This window comes from Vipera ursinii, assembly GCF_947247035.1.
Source record: "Vipera ursinii genome assembly, chromosome: 1".
In the NCBI taxonomy this organism is placed as follows: Eukaryota; Metazoa; Chordata; class Lepidosauria; order Squamata; family Viperidae; genus Vipera; species Vipera ursinii.
The window spans coordinates 281,644,111-281,667,465 of record NC_139512.1 but is presented as its reverse complement, the minus strand read 5'-3'; the positions used below and the strand labels follow the sequence as shown (position 1 = coordinate 281,667,465).

At 39.0% G+C, this 23,355-nt stretch overlaps 1 protein-coding gene across 8 annotated transcripts in view; it reads right to left on the bottom strand.

The window, feature by feature from the left end:
• Nucleotides 1-14,965, bottom strand: part of AFDN (afadin, adherens junction formation factor) — a 94,959-nt gene extending 79,994 nt beyond the window's left edge. For all 8 annotated transcript variants that reach the window (XM_083366277.1, XM_083366283.1, XM_083366284.1 and 5 more), the window contains exon 1: nucleotides 14,380-14,965. In XM_083366277.1, coding sequence (XP_083222403.1) covers nucleotides 14,380-14,517 — 138 coding nt within the window. In that variant the 5' untranslated portion in view covers nucleotides 14,518-14,965. The remainder of the gene's footprint in view (nucleotides 1-14,379) is intronic.
• Nucleotides 14,966-23,355: the final 8,390 nt, after the last annotated feature.

Here is a 23,355-nt window from a genome sequence, read left to right as displayed (position 1 = left end):
TAGCATCACATTAATAAAGGGGCACACCCCTCTGCAGTAAATAAGAAAATATTTAATGGCAGCCCTAAATCTTGAATAGATCAATATTAATATCTGCTCACATATTTATGTTCCCTTGAATAGTGTTCTTCAGAGCCATCTGTAAGTGAGGCATATGGAGAGTCCTTGGTAAAGGGGCAACTGATCCCAAATAAAATTTACCGTATGTAACCTGTCAGCAGAACTAAAATTAAGGAGTTTCTTATTTCTCCCCCCCCCCCCCCCCATGGTAAATAGGATTATAGCATAAAGTCCTACTTATTTTCAAAGGAAAAGATCAATTGTTTATCCACTTAGCTTTAATTTCACCTAGGCAATCCTTGACCCTTTGGGTCATTTTTTCAGAAATATTTTGTTACCAGACTCCTTGCTATCTTCAACAATGACAGAGCTTCTAATGTATTGCTTTCAGTGGAAAAGCCTGTTCAGAAGTACGTGGCTTGAAAATATCCCATACTGAACTAGCACAAACGTAAGTACAGAAATATTTTATGACATTTTATATTATGTCATAAATTGTTTTATGGTAATTTTATGTCATAAAATGTTTAATTAAAATTTGCAAATTTCAATTCTAGCTAGTCATGTGTCCCAGATTTTGGACACATTCTGTAGATTAGGCCATTTGAGGTTCAAAAGGTTCTGACCAAGTTGTACTGTTTTACCCAGTTAAACATTACAAGAAGAGTTTTAATACAGTAGATATATATACATAACGAATAACAATGTATTAATGAAGTATCTCTTTTCAGTAATATCTCTGTATCATCTAAGTCAGGGGTGTCAAACTCAATTTCATTGAGGGCCGCATCAGCATTGCGGTTGCCCACAAGGGGCCGGGTGGGTATGGCCAGGGTGGGCGTGGCCTACTGGGTGGGCATGGCTAGAGTGCGTATGGCCTACTGGGTGGGCGTGGCCAGCTCTACATCGTTCGCATCAAGGGTGCCTATGGGGGCCTGGGCAGGAATAGGACAGATCTGAGGGTCTCTGGCAGAAGGAGGGTCTCTGGGCCAGGGCCAAGGCAGAGGGGGCCGTTCCCTCACTGTTTCCAGGATGGCTTCGCGGGCCACATGAAACCACTTCACAGGCCACATCCGGCCCCCGGGCCTTGTGTTTGACATGTCTGATCTAAGTCATCAGGATCAGCCTAGGGAAATGAAGGTGAGCTAAATGAAGAACAATGACTAAACTGAAACCCAGTAAATTACAGGCACTGTGAATGGCTGAGTCTTTCTTTCAATAATTAGGAAAGTAATTAGGGAAGAAAGTCTGTACAGTGCTTTGCATTCAAAGAGGAGGGAGATCTCTGAAGCTCATGTTTAGTTCCTTAAATGTCAGATGCATCCTTTTTCCAGAGCCAGAAGTTGCAGTATAATCCTGGGAAAAATCTCACTTGGCTTAAAGAACTGCTGATAATATACCTTTTGCCTTTAAATTTGAAGCTCTACACAAGTACGGAGGGAATATACTTTGTGTGTGTGTGTGTGTGTGTGTGTGTGTGTGTAAATTTTTTTGGATTGCTAACAAAGAGTTAAAGGGAGACTGACATGCATTTCAAACTTATTTGTTCTCAACTAATAAGTTTGAAATGCATATCAGTCTCCCTTTAACTCTCTGTTAGCAATCCAAAAAAATTTACACAAATATGAGCTGTCACTACTGTGACCACTGCCTGTGGATGGCCTTGGGCTAGGCTGAAACAGGAAATAAGATTTGTCCCATGTTTGGGGCCTAGCAAGGTAATCTAAATTTCTGTACGGTGACATGAGGAAGACCATTCTTGGTACACGTGACCAGGTAAGAGAATGCTCTCCCTGTTGAGTTACTGATTTTCATTTGATACTACTTAGTGTTCCACATCACATAATTTCAAGATGTGTATGTCTTTAGAAAGGGATGCGGTGGCTCAGTGGGTTAGGACGCTTAGCTTGTCGATCAGAAGGTCGGCAGTTTGGCGGGTCAAATCCCGAGTGCCGCGTAACAGAGTGAGCGCCTGTTACTCGTCCCAGCTTCTGCCAACCTAGCAGTTTGAAAGCACGTAAAAATGCAAGTAGAAAAATAGGGACCACTACGGTGGGAAGGTAACAGCGTTCCGTGCGCCTTTGGTGTCCAGTCATACCGGCCACATAACCACAGAGACGTCCTCGGACAAGCGCTGGCTCTTTGGCTTTGAAACGGAGATGAGCACCGGCCCCTAGAGTTGGAAACAACTAGCACGCATGTGCGGGGGAACCTTTACCTTTACCTATGTCTTTAGAAATTTTAACCCTTATTGTAATTAAGTGGAAATTGGGGTGTTAAAATGGATGTAAACCCAATGTAAGAGGGTTTTTTTTTCAAAAAGAAAGATCAGGATATAAATGCTATAATTAGAATTGGAAAAGTTGATCCCACAGTCTTCTCTACTGGTTTCATTTGAATACTATGTACAAAACCCATACACTACTTATCAATTCCATTGATGGAAGCAAATCAGATGCAGAAATATTAGAAGAAATTATTTGTTAAAGGATTATTTTATCAATAACTAGTAGTAATAGCTTTATAAATCTAATGGCATACTGAAGAACTACCAGTGAAGTGGCAATCCGGAAGAACAATTTGATAGGACATTTATAACAGGAAAAAAACTTATGCTGCCAAATAAATATGTATTTATTCCAAAGGTTTTCTATGATTACTCTTTTCCAAATAATTTTATTAAGAATAATTCATATAAATAATGTCAATACGAACTACAAAAAATGCAAATAAAAATACAAAAGGGGGAAGTGAAAGAGGAAAAGAAAGAAAAAAGGAAAAGGAAACAGAAATAACTTCTTTCTTCATCCCAGCAGGTAAAAACAATTTTAATAGTATATCACCAACTCTAAATAAAACATAATCCCTCTTTTCCTCATAGCTCATCTCTTAGGTACAGAAAACAAAATCAAAATGCTGCATCAGTCAATCTTTATCAGCAAAATCCAGTGAAGATAGGTTTTCTATGTGCCTAATAGCTTTAAATAATATGAATTCTAGCCCATAATACAATTAACATTCACTATTTAATATCAAATGTATGCCAACTGATTTCAATCGAATTAAATCAGAAATAAACAATTTTGTGTCCATGGGCTTGAAATACAAATAACTATTCCTGACAACTAACCAATTCCAATATAGTGCGCCTACTGGACTAGGGGAAAAGAAAAAAAGAAGAAATGTAGCAAGCACTCTGTATGCTCTAGTAAAAGAGTATTTTGAAGCTGGACTTGTCCATCACAAAAATCCTACTTGTCCATCAAATAATAGGCATTTTGTGAGGATACTCACAAGATGCCCTCAAAATTCCAGTAGTACAACTAACTGTGATTCTTTCTTGTAGATCTAACTTCAATTATTTATTATCTGAGGAACTACCTCACAAAATGTTCAGATACAGTAATTACCGTAGATATTATGATAGCAATAATGTTTACTCACATATTCAATAGACAAAGCATATTAACTATGATGATGTGACATTTTGAGTTGGAGGACAGTAGAGACTATTTTTTAAAATTTGCCTACCTGTATAAAGACATATGAATCCCATCCAATTTCACATGTGGTCCCCACACATTTTGACCTCTAATCTTATCTACTGCTGAAATATCTTTCCATAATACACTGCATATTTTGGCAAGAAACTGTTTTTGCTTGATAATGAAACAAGGTTAATGGTAAAGTATCCAAAGTTCAGAAATTATGTTTATACTAGACTATATTTTGAAAAATTAATTATCATTCATATCATGAATAGTTCTAGTGGAAAATAATATTCAACATTTGTAAAACAATGTTTATATATTTTAATTCAAAAAGGCTGCATCATTTATTTTGCTTATTCATTTAATATAGTCAATTTCCTTATGCAATTAACTGATCTTTGTCTTTTTGTAAATTGCAATTTCAACTAAAACTTCAGATGGAAAAGAATATTACTATGTTCAATTAAATAAAATTTCACAATAATATTTCAAAAGCCCTGTCAACATATTTATGATATCCAGAATTCACTTGTTTTATTCTTTTTGCAAACTTCCATAAAATAATATAAATTAATGAGATTTCTTGGCAAATGATTTGACACAGTTCAAAGTTTTCACACTGAAAGTTCAGAACAAAACAATGCCACATATCTGTTCTTTCTGCCTCCCTCCCCTAGCTATTTTACATATAACCTCTTTCAATCAACTCTTGCATATAATGTGAGTCATAAACTACCAATTAAACCTTAAGACTGTCAATCTGCATCAGTCCACAATTACATTTCAAATACGTTCTTTTAAATAAATTGCAAGTAATATCAGTAATAATGTGTCAGTGTCATTAGTGCCCCCACAATGATTAAAAATGCTGCCAATATGTTCTTTATTGATAACTTATGAATACAAGAGAATTTACAACTTATTTCTGTATATATTAAAAACTGCAGTTTTTAATTAATCATACAGTTTTAAATAGTAGAAACAAGTATCAAAAAGTTATGAGACAATGGATATTCTGGTCTGTTGAGTCTTTAAAGAACCTTTACCGGTACAGCTATGTCCATCAGTCCTGTCATTAAGCCCTAGAGTCCCTAATGAGGAAACATACCTCAGCCCTAAAACAATGTCAACCAAATACATTTCTCACCAAAAGCTTCACTTGGATATAGTTTGAGTTTGCCAGGAGACGAGGAAGAAACAGTTTAAAATACAAAGAGCTTCATTAAATAACAGTGGAGATAAGAAACACAATTATAGTTCCTCCTATTTTCTGTCAATCATGATGCCTTTTCTTACTTTTTCTAATGGTTAGTTTTGTTGTTGCCTAATGAAAACTGAAAAGGACGTCAGCTTTCTATCCAACCCACAATAGCAAGCTGAAAGTATTTTTTTTCCACTATATATCTAGCTGCCAATTTATCTCTTGTACTACTGCTGAGTGTCTGTTACAGTAGTAATACTGCAGTGTTTCCCCGAAAATAAGACCAGGTCTTTCTTCTTCTTTTTTGCCTCCAAAGGAGGCACCAGGTCTTACTTTGGGGGGGATGTCTTACTCCCCTCCGGCACTGACAAACCCACCCAGACAGCCCAGTTCTTCTTGGAATGAAGGAGCAGCTTCATGCTGCAGCTGCATTCCAGCCTGCATTTTACAATCAAGCCTTTCTGGAAGGCCTCTGCAGACAAGTACCGAGCTATGGATTGAATCCATAGCTCGGTACTTGTCTGCAGAGGCCTTCCAGAAAGGCTTGATTGTAAAATGCAGGCTGGAATGCAGCTGCATTTTACAATCAAGTAATTCCAACTCCTTATCAAAGAGTAGATATTACAGGTCTACCATATGATTCTCTGCAGCATCTCAACATTTATAGATCAGCCTCACTTTCTTTCAAACATCAACAATTAGGGAAAGGGGCACTGATAGGTAGGTCAGTGCTCTACCTTTCTGCGTGCAACAGCAATAGCTGCTTCACAAGAAGAAAACAGTGATTGAAAAAAACTAGTTCCCCAAAGTATACAACTGATAGGACAAACAGTAAAAGGGAATAGGTTTCAACTATAGTTACTGATTGTGAGCCTCCATATTAAGTGGAATTAGAATCTGATATATGCAACACGAATAGAATAGAATAGAATAGAATAGAATAGAATAGAATAGAATAGAATAGGAATAGGAATAGAGCTGGAAGGGACCTTGGAGGTCTTCTAGTTCAGCCCCCTGCTCAAGCAGGAGAACCTATACCACAGGTCTGCAACCCGCGGCTCCGGAGCCGCATGCGGCTCTTTCAGCCATCTCCTGCGGCTCCCAGTCCTCTGCCATGTGCAGTCCAAAAAAAAAAAGTGGGACTAAAAAAGTTCAACCAATCAATTCAAATATGCAGGGTAGGTGCATATCTCACCTTGGCTCCACTCTTCAGTCAAACCCTGTTCTGTGCATGCGCGCATGTACGTCCATGCGCACACATTTTTTGCGGCTCCCAGTTTTTCCTTTTGTGAGGGAACCGGTTCCGAGTGGCTCTTTCACTGTTTCAGGTTGCTGACCCCTGACCTATACCATTTCAGACAAGTCTCTTCTTAAAAATCTGTCCAGTCTCTTCTTAAAAATCTCCAGTGATGGAGTGCCCATAACTTCTGAAGGCAAGCTGTTTCACTGGTTAATTGTCCTCACTGTTTTCTTCTTAATTCCAGGTTGCTTCTCTCTTTGATCAGTTTCCAACCATTGTTTCTTGTCCTGCCCTCTGGTGCTTTGGAGAATAGTTTGACACTCTCTTCTTTGTGGCAGCCCCTCAAATACTGGAATACTGCTATCATGTTGCCCGTGCCTTCTTTTCTTTAGACTAGCAAAACCCAAGTCCTGCAGCCATTTATGTTTTAGTCTCCAGGCCTTTGATCATCTTAGTTGCTCTTCTCTGAACTTTTTCCAAGGTCTCAACATCTTTTTTTGTAGTATGGTCACCAAAATTGGCTGCAATATTCCAGGTTTTCCTAGGGTTTTATAAAGTGGTACTACGTGTGATCTTGATTCTATGCCTCTGTTTATACAACCCAGGATGGTATTAGCTGTTTTGGCTGTTGCTGCACACTACTGGCTCATAGTCAAGTGATCGTGCACTAGGAATCCAAGATCCCTCTCACAGTTACTATTTTTGAGCCAGGTCTCACCCAATCTGTACTTGTACTTTTCATTTTTCCTGCCTAAATGTAAAACTTTGTTTTTCTCCACATTAAAATTCATTTTGTTGGATAGGGCCCATTGTTCAAGTTTGTCAAGATCTTTCTGGATCCTGAGCTTGTCTAATGGAGTATCATTAGGCTTCTAGTCCTTTGAGACTCAAGAGATTTCTATTGAAGAACATCTTATATAGCAAGTTTATGCTAAGAGTTATTATTATTACAGCATGAGGTAAAAAAGTTAAATATTTAATTGTGTCTTTTTCTTTTAATTAAAATTTAGTTTACTAAGATGTTTACAATGGAAGGAATGAGAAGGCATACACAAATGTCATTATATTCATTATATGTCAATGAATAAAAACTCCCATGCTTATAAAAATGAAACTGATAAAGGGTATACATGTAGCCTTCAACTTATGACCTATCTTTTCACAATTCATAGTCTTGACTGCCTTGGAATGGGTGCTTTACAGTCCATAAAGCACTTCTGGACACTGTGCCAGTTCCCCCCCTACTGTCATATGGCCACATTTCCAGTACTTGGCAACCTGTTTGCATTTATGTTGGACTGCCCTGTGATCATGTGATCACCATCTTCTGTGCCAGCTTCTCCAGAAAGTCAATGGGGAAACCGAAAGGGAAGGTTGCAAGTGGAGGGAACATTGAATTCAAGTTCCATTCTCCCAGCATGCCAAGAAATTTCTTCTCTACTCCATACAGGGAGGAGTAATCTTTCTGCATGCTGGAAGAATGGACTTCATATCTGGCAAAAACACTACTGTGGGGCTTTTTTCCCCCCCTAACATTAAATGGATCTTTTACTCTCCACCCCTTCGTGTAACTTAAGAAATAAATATTTTGGATAACAGATGAATGATAGTGTTTTCTATATGAAAAAAATTCTTTGAAAGTGCAATGTTATTTAGTTTCCTGTAAGTTTTCTCAACACTGCGGCCTGACCTACGCTCATTCCGCCGGGACCTGAAGACTTGGCTCTTTGAGCTCTCTGGCCCAGGCTGAGAATTTTAACTGGGGTTTTATTTTCAGGTATAATTTAATCTTTTAATTCTCTTTTAACTTTGTATTTTATATTGATGTGATTTTAAAATGCCCTGTAAACCGCCCTGAGTCCTTCGGGAAAGGGCGGTATATAAATCTAATAAAATCTAAATCTAAATCTAAATCTAAAATATTATGTTCATTCCTTTTCTTTTCAGTTTTTAGTCTTCATACTTTTAACTATCTTCTTTAAAATTGTTCCAACTGGAATACTAGGCACAATATTTGAAATGGGCCCTGACCAGGAGAGCAAGAATAGACATTAAATACAGAGTTCTGCTTTCCTGTTATCTTGTGCCTGTAAAACAACCTAAAAAAGAAAGTATGATAAATCTGTTGCTTGGATTTGCTAAGCAGCAAGAATAGTATTCCATGCTGAATGCTACCTGCCGTTCAGCTTCTAAGAACATATAGCTAGAGGAAGAAAATCTAAAATAAAACATTTTAAAAAGTGCAGGAAACAAGATTTCTGCCTATCTGTCTTTTTCTTTTTCAGACAGGTGTGTCAATTCTTAAGAATACTGAAATTAGTTCTTTTGGTATGTATGTATGTATGTATGTATGTATGTATGTATGTATGTATGTTCCAGGAGTGGAAAATATAAGGCCATCCAAATATTATTCAACTTTACTGCCCTTATCCAGCATGTCTAATATGAGATAAAAATTGTACTTCAATAATATCTGGAAAGTTATATTTTCCTTACTCTTGTTTTTAAAAAAATCATTAGCCTTTTTTATTCTGTGTCAGTTATATTTCCTGAAAAAAATATAAATTAATTCAAGTTATCAATGAACATCATATGAAATACTTTGTAAAAGTTCTTAATTTTAACTTCTATAAGTTTAATATATAACTATGCTTTCTAGAACGTAGTAAGAATCACAAAGAAAAACATATATCAATGTGTAGTCCTCAATGGAACTGTATCTGAACCCCAAGGCTCTGTTTTAGGCCTAGTACTCTGGAACCGCATCTACATGGAGGGAAGTGTGTAGTAGGGTGCCCCAGGGCTCTGTTCTGGGCCCAGTGCTCTTCAACATCTTCATCAATGATTTGGATGAGGGAATAGATGGGGAACTCATCAAATTTGCAGATGACAACAAGCTGGCAGGAATAGCCAACACTCCAGAAGACAGGCTTAAAATACAGGAGGATCTGGACAGACTTGAACACTGGCCGCTATCTAACAAAATGAAATTCAATTGTGAAAAAAGTAAGGTTCTACATTTAGGCAAGAAAAACCAAATGTACAGGTATAGTATAGGGGGTACCTTGCTCAATAGTAGTAACTGTGAGAGGGATCTCGGAGTCCTAGTGGACAATTACTTAAATATGAGCCAGCAGTGTGATGCAGTGGCCAAAAAAGCCAACACAGTTCTAGGCTGCATTAACAGAGGGATAGAATCAAGATCATGTGAGGTGTTAATACCACTGCTTTGGTAAGGCCACACTTGGAATTCTGCATCCAGTTTTGGTCACACAATGTAAAAAAGATGTTGAGACTCTAGAAAGAGTGCAGAGAAGAGCAACAAAGATGATCAGGGGACTGGAAACTAAAACATATAAAGAATGGTTGCTGGAATTGGGTATGTCTAGTTTAATGAAAAGGAGTAGGGGTGACATGATAGCAGTACTGCAGTATCTCAGGGACTGCCACAAAGAAGAGGGAGTCAAGCTATTCTCCATAATAGGGCTTTTCAACCTTTTCACCCATTGTACCACTTTTAGGATATGGCAACATCCGAGTACCACCAGTCGCCTAGCAAGGTGTCAAAAACTTGATGACCAAAAAAAAGAGGAAAAAAGTGATGAAGTACAGGTAGTCCTCGACTTACAACCGTTCGCTTAGTGACTGTTCGAATTTACAATGGCACTGAAAAAAGTGCCCCCCAAGCCACAGCTGAGCAAGACACCTGCCTACCTGCCTGCCCAACGGCGCTCTTCCTCCTGTCCAAGGTTTTCATTGTTGGGAATGTTTCTGTTGAGGATTGACAGCGGGGGTGGGGTGGGGGTGTTTGGTTTTTATTCCCCACCGTCTGCTGGGTGGTTGCAGCAGGTTTTGGTCACTTCACATGACCCTGGTGTGACCGTCATAAATATGAATCAGTTGCCAAGCATCTAAATGTAAATCACAAGACCCTGGGGATGCTGCAACATTCTAGCTGATCAGTGCTTCTAGGCTCAGCAGATGTGCCAGGATCAGCACCTAGTTCCAGCTGGAGCCTGGTGCTGATCCTAGTGCTTCCACTGAGCCCTGACAGCCCCGAAGAAGCACCAATCAGCTGGAAAGCGGTGCTGATCCTGGCGCTTCCGCTGAGCCCTAACTGGCCTGCAGCTCCAGCTGTCTCTCGCTCAGGCTTGTGAGGTGCTACCACAGGTTCAGCTCATTCCCCTCCCCCGCTACTTTTCTAGGATGGTCGCGTACTACCTGCCAGGTACCAATGTACCACAGGTGGTACCTGTACCACTGGTTGAAAAGCCCTGCTCCAAAACACCTGAGGGCAGGACAAGAAGCAATGGATGGAAACTAATCAAGGAGAGAAGTAACCTAGAACTAAGAAGAAATTTCCTGACAGTTAGAACAATTAATCAGTGGAACAACTTGCCTCCAGAAATTTGAATGCTTCAACATTAGAGGTTTTTAAGAAGAGATTGGATAACCAGTTGTCTGAAATGGTACAGGGTTTCCTGCCTGAGCAGGGGGTTGGACTAGAAGACCTCTTCCCTTCCAACTCTGTTATTCTATTATTCTAAAGAACAAAATCTGGAATACTTGAAAATCTCTATGTGAAATATAAATCTTGAGTTTTGATTTTTTTGTAAAATGAATAATTCAGCATCATTCAGTACTGTATTTAATTGTGAAGCCCTTTTGAAAAGAGCTTGCAAATTTTGTTCCTTAAGGAAGCACTATGCTATGTCATTAATAGTACATCACTGGGAGTAGGTAACACTCAATAGCAACCCACATATTGTTGACCTACAATAGTGACCAATCCAACAAATATAACTAAAATGCTTGTAGCAGCAATTCAGCAACATTCAGAATGCCATACATTGTCTACACTGTACTATGCTTTTCACAACGTACATTCATTATAATAAATAAAAATGCTGGAGGATGAAGGCTAAGGGAATAAGATAGAACTGCTGGGGGAGGAGAAAGATTAGATAAAGGCAAAATATGCCACAGAGAGCCTGTACCTTAGAGTTCTCATTAGGTGTGACATATTGCAAGGAATTCAGAAGCATACATTCTTTGCCAAGGGTTCTCTCCTGTGGGACTACAAGTAGTCTTCGAATTACAACCATTCATTTAGTGACCATTCAAAGTTACAACAGCAATGAAATAAGTGATTACTGACCATTTTTCACACTTACAATCGTTGCTTGGCAACTGGCTGATATTTATGATGGTTGCAGCAAAGTCAACAGGGGAGCCAGATTCGCTTAACAACCATGTTACAAACTTAACTGAAGTGATTCACTTAACAACTGTGGCAAGAAAGGTCATAAAATGGTGTAAAATTTATTTAACTGTCTCCTTAATAGGAGAATTTTTGGCTCAATTGTAGTTGTAAGTCAAGGACTACCTGTAGTCACCTGGGACATAAGATCCCCATTCTTACTGTTAATATTCAGAGAAGTTACTAAAAGTACAGTACTTGGGATATATGAGGGCTGCTTCTTTTATTTTGTTAACTGTTACTATTGTTATCAATTACCTATGGGTGTGGGTGTATGTATTGTTCAAAAGTATTGTTGTCAATAAGGGTAAATTGCTTGCATGCACTTTAATTGGTATGAAAGCACTTATAATAAATAAATAAACGTGGTCCAGGAACATAATTTATGCATGGATGAATTAAATGATGAGGTACAAACAGAAATGAAGTCATGAAGTCTCTAAGACAGAGAACAGGAAATAACTTAGTTACCATGACAATACAGGTGTTTCTCCACTTTCATGTTAAAGAAAGCAAGTTCAGCATTGCTTAAGTTTAAGGAAATTCCATTAGATAAAATGTTGAAATGGTTCTATGTTGCTAAGTGAATTCTTTTAAAAATACAAGCATGCAAAGAATGGTGGCCAGTGTATAGACGTAATCACACATCATATTAATCTAACATATCCGCTGCATTAGGTAACATTTGGCAATACAAATGTACAAGGTGACTTGTACAGAAGAAATAAAAGCATTGTTCTGTTCTACAAAAGCAAACCCAAATCAAAATTGCACAAATATTGGAGTTTCAGGGAAAAGGCAGCCAAGAAACCTAAAGAACTATCCTTTTTACTAAAATCCATTGTTAAATATTACTTGTAATAAGAACTTAAGTTCTCCAAAGACTGCACCCTTGCCTGTAATATTTTCTCAGACAATGACAATTTATGTACCTGTGCCAAATTTAACTTGAAAAATACATTTTGAGCAGGAATTATCACAATAAAATTTGAACTGCTAATCTAAAACAGTTTTCAGTTTGTAACCTGTCATATGAGGAAAAAATCGACAAACATAATCAAACTGTATTTAAAATAAACTAACAAGTGTTTTACTCCAAAACAACCAGATTCAGCTGTCTATATGTTTAATAATTTTAACATATTAGATATTATTTATCAGAAGGCTTCCATTAACAACTGAAGACCAACTACAGTCAAATGCAAATTTCATTTGTTATCTTGGGAACAGGCATGTGACAAATCTCTACTCAATAAGCAGGCATCATAGCTCTGTTTTGTCCAGGGAAAAACAGCTTTTAAAATTCTTGACTCATCATCTCTCATATCAGACTTGTACACACTCACAACTAGTTAAAAATATAACAGCACCAGCAATTAGGTGTGGCTTTAAGATTTTTTTTAAGTTTTTGTTTTTAAACAGAGATTTAATAAAAAATTATTCATTGAGCTTTCCAATAAAACATTTTTTCAATATTTTGAAAGAACCTCTTAAAATTAAGAAGTTATGTTTGTTGAAGTATATATATTAGGGATAGTATTTTGAACAGATTCAATGTTTTCAATGTTTATCTCCACACACAAGTAATCAGTGTAAAAATCAATTGGGATGTCAAAATTTAATTTTAAAATAAATGTACTGCATGAAACTCTTCAGCAGGAGCTGACCTTGGATACTTTCACAAAACCAGTTCTTATTTCACATACTGAATTATGTCCTTGAGAATATTTTTAAGTGTCTACTGATCCTAATCTGAGATTTCTAAAAAGGAATAAACTCTGTTGTGTGCACTTTCTTAAATCATGCTTCTATAGAAATTAGAGTACAGTACATAGAAAGGGGTGGTAATATTCGTAATACAGTCCTCAACTTACAACAGTTTAGTGACTGCTCAAAGTTACAATGCACTGAAAAAAGTGACTTATGACCGTTTTTCACACGTACAACCATTGCAACATCCCCACAGTCACATGATTAAAATTCAGACTTTTGGCAATTGACTCATATTTAGGATGGTGGCAGTGTCCTGGGGTCACATGATCCTCTTTTGCAACCTTCTGACAAGCAAAATACATGGGGAAGCCAGATTCACTTAACAACCGTGTCACTAACTTAATAACTGCAGTGATTCACTTAACAACTGTGGCAAGAAATGTTGTAAAATGGGGCCAAAGTCACTTAACAAATGTCTCCCTTAGCCACAGAAATTTTGGGCTCAATTGTGGTTGTAGGTAGTCGAGGACTACCTGTATTGGAAAAAGTGCAGGGGAGGGAGTCAGGAAGTGCGAGTTGGGGAATCACTGAAAGGAAACACAAGGTTGATCCGGGGATTGCAGTGGCTGGACGAGGCCTGTATGTAACAAGAACGGCAATGCCTCCAAAGCGAAGGAAGGGAAAACCGGGGGGGGGGGATTGGGGGCGGGGTACGTGGAGAATCACGACCACGGGCCAGTGGAGGAAGTGGTAAAGCCAAGGCACCGAGTCCTCCCTCTTACAACACGAAATCCCTTCTTCACCGGGTGGAAATGACTACTACGACTGGCAAATTTTGCAGGCGTTAAAAGACGTGGTGGAGTCAGGTAGAAGTCGATTATTGCCTCCCGAGAACGACCGAGACACCCCCCCTCTCCACAGAGGCAGGTCACTTTTTTTAATCAAAAAGGTAATCCTAGCCCAGGGGTCGGCAACCTCGGCTCTTTTATGACTCGTGGACTTCAACTCCCAGAATTCCTGAGCCAGCATAGCTGGCTCAGGAATTCTGGGAGTTGAAGTCCACGAGTCATAAAAGAGCCGAGGTTGCCGACCCCTGTCCTAGCCAAATCCAGACCTCCCCCTCCACCCCAACGCGCCGGCACGCTGTAGGCGAAGGAAAGGGGGACGGACCTCTTTCCCGGGAAGCCGCCGGGTCTCTCACCTCGGGAAGGGGCGGAGTTTCCCCTCGGCGAGGATGGAGGCGTCCGCAGGACTTAAGTTGGGGGGGGGGGAAAGCTGGGGCATGTGTGCATGTTGAAGTGTGTGTGGGTGGGTGGGAAGCGGCCAGCAACAACAGCACAACCGGGACGGGAAAAAGCGGGGAGTTGGGGGGGGGGACCCCGTCAGAGAAAACCACCTTTCTCGTATTTCTCACCTCAGTGGGGGGACTGATCTCAAACAGGTCCAGCCGGTTCGCGTTCCAGTGGTTGATGATATCGGCCAGCTTGCGCCGTTCCTCCTCGCGGCTACCTCCTCCTCCTCCAACACCACCACCGCCGCCGCCGCCCGACATCCTTCTCGGCCGTCCTCCGGGTTTCTCACAGCCACCGACACGATGGGAGGGCCCGTGACGGCCCGGGCACGGAGTTCCCGGCGAATATGTCTTTTTTGCCTCCCCACCACCACCACCACCACAAAAAGCCGGATGGCGGGATACGTGCGTGCGCGTGTGCGTGTGTGTGTGTGAGGGGAAAGGCAGGCAGTAGGGCAGCCAGTCCTCTGGTGCCGCTCCTCGCCGAGCAAAATCCTCCTTCTTCGCGAAGCCTAGACTTTGCCCCTTCGCTTCAGCGCAGGCACCGAGCGGCTCTAAGGTTTGGTGGCAGCGCTTCCTGTTCGGCAGCGTCTCTCCTTTGCCTCACGGAACGACGCCGCCGCCGCCTCTCTCCCCGCCCCGGTTGTCTCCTTTCCTTCCTCCCCGCCTTTTCTCAAAGAGAGAGACACCGTTTCGTGCGCGCGGCCGCTCCGCCGTTCTATCACGAGCGCGTCACGAACGCCGCTCACCTCCTCTCCCCCTCCCCCCCCACTCGGTCCTTTGCGCGCGCACCTCCAGGAAAGCATCCGCGCGCCGATGTCAGGTCAAGAGCGGGCGAGGGCGCGCTGGGAAAGCAGCTGAGCGCCTCTCGCTCCCGCCTCCTCCCCTGCCAAAGCGTCTGGCTGCGTTGCCTACGTAAAAGAGGAGAAATTAGCACTTGAGGGCGTTGAGTTTGAATCCGCGCGGACGGGGAGAGTCGCGCGGTAGCCAGGCGAAGCTGCAGGAACAATGAAGGGAGGCGACTGAAAGGGGCTGGGTCTGCATGGAGGACGAGGTTGCGGAGAAGAAGCGCGGGGAGTTACGTTCGGGTTTGTTTTGTTTCAGTTGCTCAGGTTTTTTTTTTAAAAAAAAACCCGAAAGGGCGGCTGCAAACAACCTGCGATGAGTCGCCGAAGAATAAAACACCCACAGTGCGGAGAACAGGACGTGCTAGACCCGTGTTTATAAAGTAGTCTTTTCACTATGCTAGAACCTTGTTAGGAGTTGGGCAAGTCTCCCCATATCCTATTTCCATTTTTCTACAAGAAAAGTCTGGTTTTGTATAGACCGTGAAATGAATGTTCTTGGCAACAATCCTCACTACACCTGTCCGATTAATCGGGTTGAATTTAGTGAGGTCTTTGCTGAATTGTTTGCATGGTTTTAATGTCACAGGATTAAATTCCATTGAACTCGAATAGGTCGGGGAACTTTTGAACGTCATTGATGTTACTTTTTCTCTTGATCAAGCCTGCCCTTCCTAAAACAGCAGAAAGAATTTCAGAGAAAATATTTTTAAAAATCCTACATGAAAAAATATGCAATTTTGGAATGAGGTTATTATAAAGTGTAGTTCCTATTTCTGTAAAATGGGGGTAATACAACTTAACTTTATTATGTGAGTAAATGAGCTTGGTCTTCAAAGTTGAAAATACTCCAGATTTCCTAATATACATGGAATAAACTAGATATTTCAAATTGATTAATTTCAAAAAGCTTACTGTGGAAAACAAAGGTAGGCAGCAGGTGCCTTGGGCCAAAAAAACCTGAATAAAGTTTTATGTTCACAGATGCACAAGCAATATAATATAAAAAGCAGCTGAGGGACTGTCTTGTTTGAAGTTAATACATGCTTATCCATTAGGTACCTAAAAGATGAGCAGTATGTAAGCAAGATGATGTACATGCCCATCCTCTAGGCAGGTTTGTAGAATGAGTTGTCACCTTGAACAGTAAATGAGAGTAGAGAAACCTATAGTCACTTGTACACAATTTTAATTATTTAAATTTGCTTAAAGAGGGCAGATTGAAAGTCCAAATTAAATTGCTTACTAGAGTAATCAATTGGACTATCACTGGACAGACGGTATGTTTAAGTTAATTATGATCCTTTCTTAGAAATATGACGTGGAATTCTGAGTTCCAGTCACTTCTGTCATTATTCTGAGCCTATATCTTTAAATACTCAGTAAAGTCTGTTGATATAAAGGCAGGTTAAACAAATGCCAACTCATTCATTAATTTCATTATTTGACTGTTATCAAATTAATAAAATGGTTATACAAATATAGAAAAGTTAAGAATGGATTTTTCTAAGCAAAAAAAGAAAACAAAACTGGCCAAATTCCAGTAATGATTGTATTCCATCTGTGCACCAATTGTTCATCAATTTATAATGAATTTAGTTCTATTTTATTCTGACTCGGAGAAATATATATGTTTTTTCCAGTGTTCTACATTTTTTCCTGTAAATTTATGTCGCAATTATAAACTTTGAAATTACGTGTTCCGGGGTGTGGAAATCTATAATACACTGATATTGGGAAGCTTTAAAAATAATTTTTGAATAGTAAAACTGTCAAAAGTTAACATTTTTTACTTTTTATCCTGAAAGCTTCTTAAACACTCAATAAAGTGCAAGGAATTCATTTATGGATGCACATAATTTATTTCTATTTTTTTGATAATTGTCCTTTTGTCTTTTGTTAAGGTTGTGCTTCTGATAGTGACCCATTTCTTTCCCATAAAATAAATGCTAGGTCATCATCTTAAAAAGACTTTTCATAGATCCCCTCCTATACTGGAGTGTAAAACTAGATATGTTTTTTTTTTAAAAAAATGGGCAAAGTAGCTGCAAAGATCTGATACCAAGATGAGCATCCAACAATTGAAAGAAGCTGTGTTTGACAGGGTAGCATGGAGACCACTTGCCTATAATGTTGCTAAGAGTGATAAATGGTTAAAAAAATAACACTGGCGAAGATACCTCACCAGTGAATCCTCTGCCTTCTTTCTCATCCAAATATATTTGAAGATGTTGGGGTTTTATTTAGTGGTATCAAAACAGTTAATGTTCAGTACTGTTTTGGCTGCATTGTTGCTTGATATGAGTAAGTGTTTTCACTGTATTTTTAATCATATGTAAGGTACATCAAACTCCCTTTGACTCAAAGCTGAATAAATTGGTTCCACTGCAACCACATGAGTCAGGGCAGGGGAGAATTTTGCCTGAGGGCTATGCATAAGAACTTGGCATGTGCCTTTGAAGAGGCCACAACAAGGTATTTACCATGTATTTTCACATACCCAACCAGAATGAAAGAGCTCAAGTGAATCGCATTCATATAATAGCTAGATACCTATGCTGTTATCAGCATACTCTACTACTAGTTCCAAGCTAAATGCTAGTGGTGTGCACCTTATCTTTGTATTTACCCTTGTTGTGACTATATTTTCTCTCAGATTCCTGGAAAGTAAGGAAAATCTATGCGTAGCAATGACAGCTTTGCACATGATGGCAATCAGAACAAGGAGAAAAAAGCAAGACCTTACCATTTTAAATGCAGCAGAGAAAAGATTCTTGTATTCACTATTGCTTGAAAGTCAAAAAGTCTATATTGATTTGCTCAAATCCCATAAGAGTTCCCTATGATCTAATTAATTTTCTCTTTTCAATTGTACAGGAAAATTAAATGTTTGCTGAATACTACTAAGTAGTTAAAATTGTATTTGATCTGGGATGAGATTAGTCAGAAATCCTTTACCAATGAATGTATTCTAATTATATTTTAAACCTTTAGTAACAGTTCTGCAAATAAAGTTACTCTTAGAAACTGTGAGATGTTTATCACTTTGTCTCTTATTTTTCTTAAAATGAATGTTCAAATAATAGGACATTGTCAAAGGAAGAGCATAGTTGTGCTTTCTCTTTTAACCCTAGTTATCTACTTATACATTGACAGGAATTGTAATGGGAAATTATATTGATAGATATTAGCAGTATCTACAACAGTAATAGACTCTTGCAGCAGTTTTACCTGATAATATAATCTAATAAGGTAAAGTTAAATGTTCCCCCGCACATGCGTGCTAGTCGTTTCCGACTCTAGGGGCCGGTGCTCATCTCCTTTTCAAAGCTGAAGAGCCAGCGCTTGTCCGAGGACGTCTCTGTGGTCATGTGGCCGGCATGACTAGACGCCAAAGGCGCACGGAACACTGTTACCTTCCCACCATAGTGGCCCCCTATTTTTCTACTTGCATTTTTACGTGCTTTCGAACTGCTAGGTTGGCAGAAGCTGGGACGAGTAACAGGCGCTCACTCTGTTACGCGGCACTCGGAATTCGACCCGCCAAACTGTCGACCTTCCGATCGACAAGCTCAGCGTCGTAACCCACTGAGCCACCACGTCCCTGTATCTAGATTACCTCCCCCCAAAATGATGAAGTAACAATATTTATTGTTAAAATGAGTATGCTCCAACATACTGAAAAGCTCTAAGTTGATCAATTGTTGTGATCAATCACAACCACTTAAAACTGCCATTCCCATCAGGTTTTTTGGTGACCAGTGGCTGGGGGGGGAGGTGGGGTGAGGGAGTTAGATAGCTTATTGAACAAAATGGTATATGGTATGGAGGGTTCTAGTTAGTATATAAAATTACGGAACAGGGCCCTGATTTACTCACAGAGGTGGTTGAAATTTCTTTGAACAATTGTTGTTTCTACAATAAAAACTCAGAGGAAGCATCAATAACTGTTAAAAAGTTCAATTCAAATAATAGATGTATCTGAAATTATTAAAACCAATACAAACACAAGCCAAGGAGCTGTCATTACTATTTACACATGTATTTATTTAATCAATTATTCCAGTTTGTTTTTAATTATTGTTATCTTTAGCCAGAGGTTAAACTGTTATCTTTAGCCAGAGGTATTGGTTTTGTAGAATACAATATGTATTATTTTTTTGAGAAAAATGTGATGGATTTTGATAGTGGGTAAAATGACCTACTTTCTCGACCACTAACTGGTCCAAAATGTAGATTTTAAAAAACTCTAGTACTCAGGAACATATTTTTCCACGCCATTTAAGTCATGATGCAAATTTTCAGACTAAATGTTGCGAGTAAGGAATGCTGATATGTAGAATTTTAGCTGACATCAAAATTTAGGTGTCTGGATCACTGAATTATAGGCCTTTAATACTATATTCTAAATCTACCTTTGCAAATCAAAACAGAAAAGAACAGAAACAACCATAGTAGTTGTGAAACAGGTTTTTCTGGAATAAATTTAGCAGTATGCCTAAAATAGCTTACAAATTCTTAATTGCCTTGCTCAGTGCCAGTGTACTTAGGTCTGTGGTTCTTTCACATAGTATATAATATAGGTAGTGATAGGATGTTGGTTTGTTGATATTAGTGGCTTTACCGAATGCCAGCTATTCTTTTTTTTCCTTTTCTTTCAGTAAATATACATTTTACCCTCAAATTCTCCGTTTTCACTAGATTCTGAACTTTTTTCTGATATATAGTAGTTGTTCCTAGAGAACATTTTCTTACCTACATTTGGCAATACAATTTCCCCTCCTTTCATCTTTACCTTTTCCTATCATATGAGACAAAAATAGATCTCTGGGAGGGTCCATGAATTCTTTGGGAAACTATTTTATATTATAAAGTAATCCTAGCCCAGCAATAGAAGTTAATTTTATACAGTCTTTAAAAAATTAAGTTTTTACTTTAAGTAGGACTGCAAATTTAGATTATGTTGATTCAGAAATGTTATTGGAGCAGAATAATTGATTACAATTAAATTATCCTTTATTTGAACTGTTCCTACATAATTACCGAAAGCTTATGCTTACTTATTGTAAAGTAAGCATAATTGAAAATAGTGAGATTTACTTCTGAGTAGGGATCAGATTTTATTATTTTCCCCTATTAAAAGAAAGAGAAATCTGTATGTTCATTTGCAAAATGATTCCATCTATTGAGCAAAATAACTGTTGTATACTCAAGCTGTAGCATTAATATCATTGCTCTAAACAACTTGTGGTGAGAAGTTAAATATATATATTTTCATGCTTTTCAAATTGCACACTATGACTATTAGATACCAGATAAATCAGAAAACTCTAAAAATAAGCCATGAATAGCAGATTGAGTATTAACTAAAAAAAATAAAACCACCCTCACAAATATGTAAGCACTATTCCTACAGATACCAAACTGATTGTCTAAAAGCCCATTCCTATCTGATATATACCTGAGGCAAGTATTTTTTGCACCACAATCAAGAAAGTGAGAATTTAAAAATCATTTAATCTCTCATTTAAAGAAATCTAAACAAGTTATAATCAGCAAAAGATAAATTATTTTGAGATTGAAACAAAAAAATCCCTCAGCCATCTCTCCTTACTCAAAAATAAACATTCTCTGGTCTATTTTTCAGATTATATAAGTCTTTCATTTTACCTCAAGATCATAAATATTCCATAAAATCACTAATTACTGGTTTTCCATAATTTAAAAAAAAAAAGCTACCTAAAGCTGGTAGCTCACCGTGTAATGGACTAATGAACAGATGTAGCATTCATCCACTTGGAATCAATAGTGACTTATTAGAGATTATAGGAATTCTAATGCAACATCTAGAAATACCAAACTCTGGGATTTTCCTAATATCCACTTAGTAGAAGCATAATTTTGTACCTCATAAAATCTGCCGTCTCACTGTTAACAACCGAGTATAGGGATGTATTAAAATATTTGATCAGATATATTTGTGCACTTTACAAATGTCTGGAGACAGAGGCACAAGGCATCTCTTTGTTCTTGGAGGCCAGGATTCCCAGGGTTCCTTTCTTTATTTAAAAAAAGCCTACACTTGCTTGAAAAATATATTGTTACTAAAGGGTGTGGTAATTTTGGAAGATTAGATGCAGCAGTCTTCTAAAATAAATGACCGGGTAATCCAAGTCTGTCTTAACAAAAATAAGACATTATTTCATTCCACATGGTAATTTTTATGGCCCAAAAGCAATATCCTTCCTTCCTTCCTTCCTAAGATTTATAACTCTGCCCATCTTATGCAATATAATCATGAGCAGGTCATAGTAAAAACGGGGGGGGGGGGAGAAAAATCAACATAGAAACTTCCAGTGCTCCCAAACACAACACATCCCCATCTATCCTCCAACAATATTACTTGTCTTCAGTCTCATGCAACCCCTCAACACGGAAAAAGCCAGATCATCAAGGATTTTCAGAAGGCTAGGTAGGTAGGAGCCTGCTAGATCTTGGGAAAATGCAGAGACCACTACTGGAAAGCTGTGGTCCCTAGTTCTCACTAAATGATAGTTTTTAAGAAAAGGAAACAGGACTGAATGAAAGAACCTTTATTGTCAAAGTACAACCATGTATACATTGAGATTGGCTGAGCCTCCCTTCGTGCCCCCCACACACAACTCACAGTGGCAACAAATCCACCATCTTATTACACCATGTGAGCTAACTGCACACAACACACCGGCCTTGCAAGTCAATCATACATAAAGTTATTTCCTGTTCAAGAGCCTGACAGCCCATGGATATAAGCTGTTCTTCAGCCAGTTGGTACAGCTGGCTATACTCCTGTATCTCCTGCCCGATGGTAGGAGAGTAAAGAGATACCGACCAGGTTGTGAGTCGTCCCTGAGAATTTTCCTCACTCATCCAAGGCAGCGAGCCCTGGCGATGTCATCCAGTGGTGTCAGGGGACAACCCACGATGTTTTGTGCTGTGCTCACCACTCTCTGTAATATCTTCCTATCCACTGCTGTCAGGCCAGCATACCAACCCGCAATACAGTGTGAGAGGACGCTGTCTATAGTAGACCGGTAAAAGAAGGTCATTAGCCGTTGTTCTACCCTGTTCTTCCGCAAGACCCTGAGGAAGTGGAGTCTCTGTTGGGCCTAGTCTATCCTATCAGACCTAGTGGAACAAGCAGATATGCCCAGGGAGATGCAGTCCTGCAAATAATTTGCCCTGTGCCATTCAGTCTTTAAAAATGATAACTAGAAACTTGAATCATATCTGGAAAGAAACTGAAAGTTAATGCAGCTCACAAAGCAGTGGTGTAACATGAGTGAAGCCTGGGGCATCCAAAACTCTGAATGCCACCACATTTCTGGATTGCCTTCAAAGCCAACTCCATGCAGAGGGCAACACATCCCCCCAACACATTCTGTCCTCTCAAGGAGATATGTAGGAATGGTGTTCTCACAATCTGTGCATTTCTTGAAAGGATGTTTGTGACTATACTAAGAAAATAATTTGGGGCTTAATTAAATTGAACCATGTCTCCGCGGACTTCAGACTTCTCCCTGATTTTCATGCCAGTGCCAGGTATTAGATATATAGTATGTGAAGCAACAAGAAGACAAAACTTTTTGCTTGTTTTTTGTGTAATCATGGACAAACAATTCCTAGAAATCTGGGATTAAGGGCATAGATTAAATCTGGAAAATATTCTCAATTAAGAACTGTATCAATCTTAAAAACTAGGTTTTCAGATATTCACTGAGGAGTCATTGAAAGCAATATAACCACTTGAAGTATTTCTGTTCTCTCGAGGCACCATAGTAATTACCTATGAATTTTTGAGCAATAAGTGTCAGTTTGAAGAATTGGATTTTAAATATATTGGATGGTTATTATTATTTATGGAGCAACTCAGTGCTTAAGACACTGGGTTTGTTAGCTTGAAAGCTGCCAGCACAGTTCAAGAGCTGAGCTCCACATGACAGGGTGAGCTTCTGTATTTGCTCCAGCTCCTGCCAACCTAGCAGTTTGAAAGCATACAAATGCAAGTAGATAAATAGATGCCACTTTAGTGGGAAGATAACGGTACTCCGTGATGGCCACATGATCACGGAAATGTCTTTGGACAGCGCTGGCGCAATCACCTTGAAAGGGAGACGAGCACCACCCCCTATTGTTGGCCCAACTAGTGGAGTAAAATCTGCAGAGATTCCTTTGCCTTTCTCTCTTACTATTATTTATAGGATTCAGATTTCAC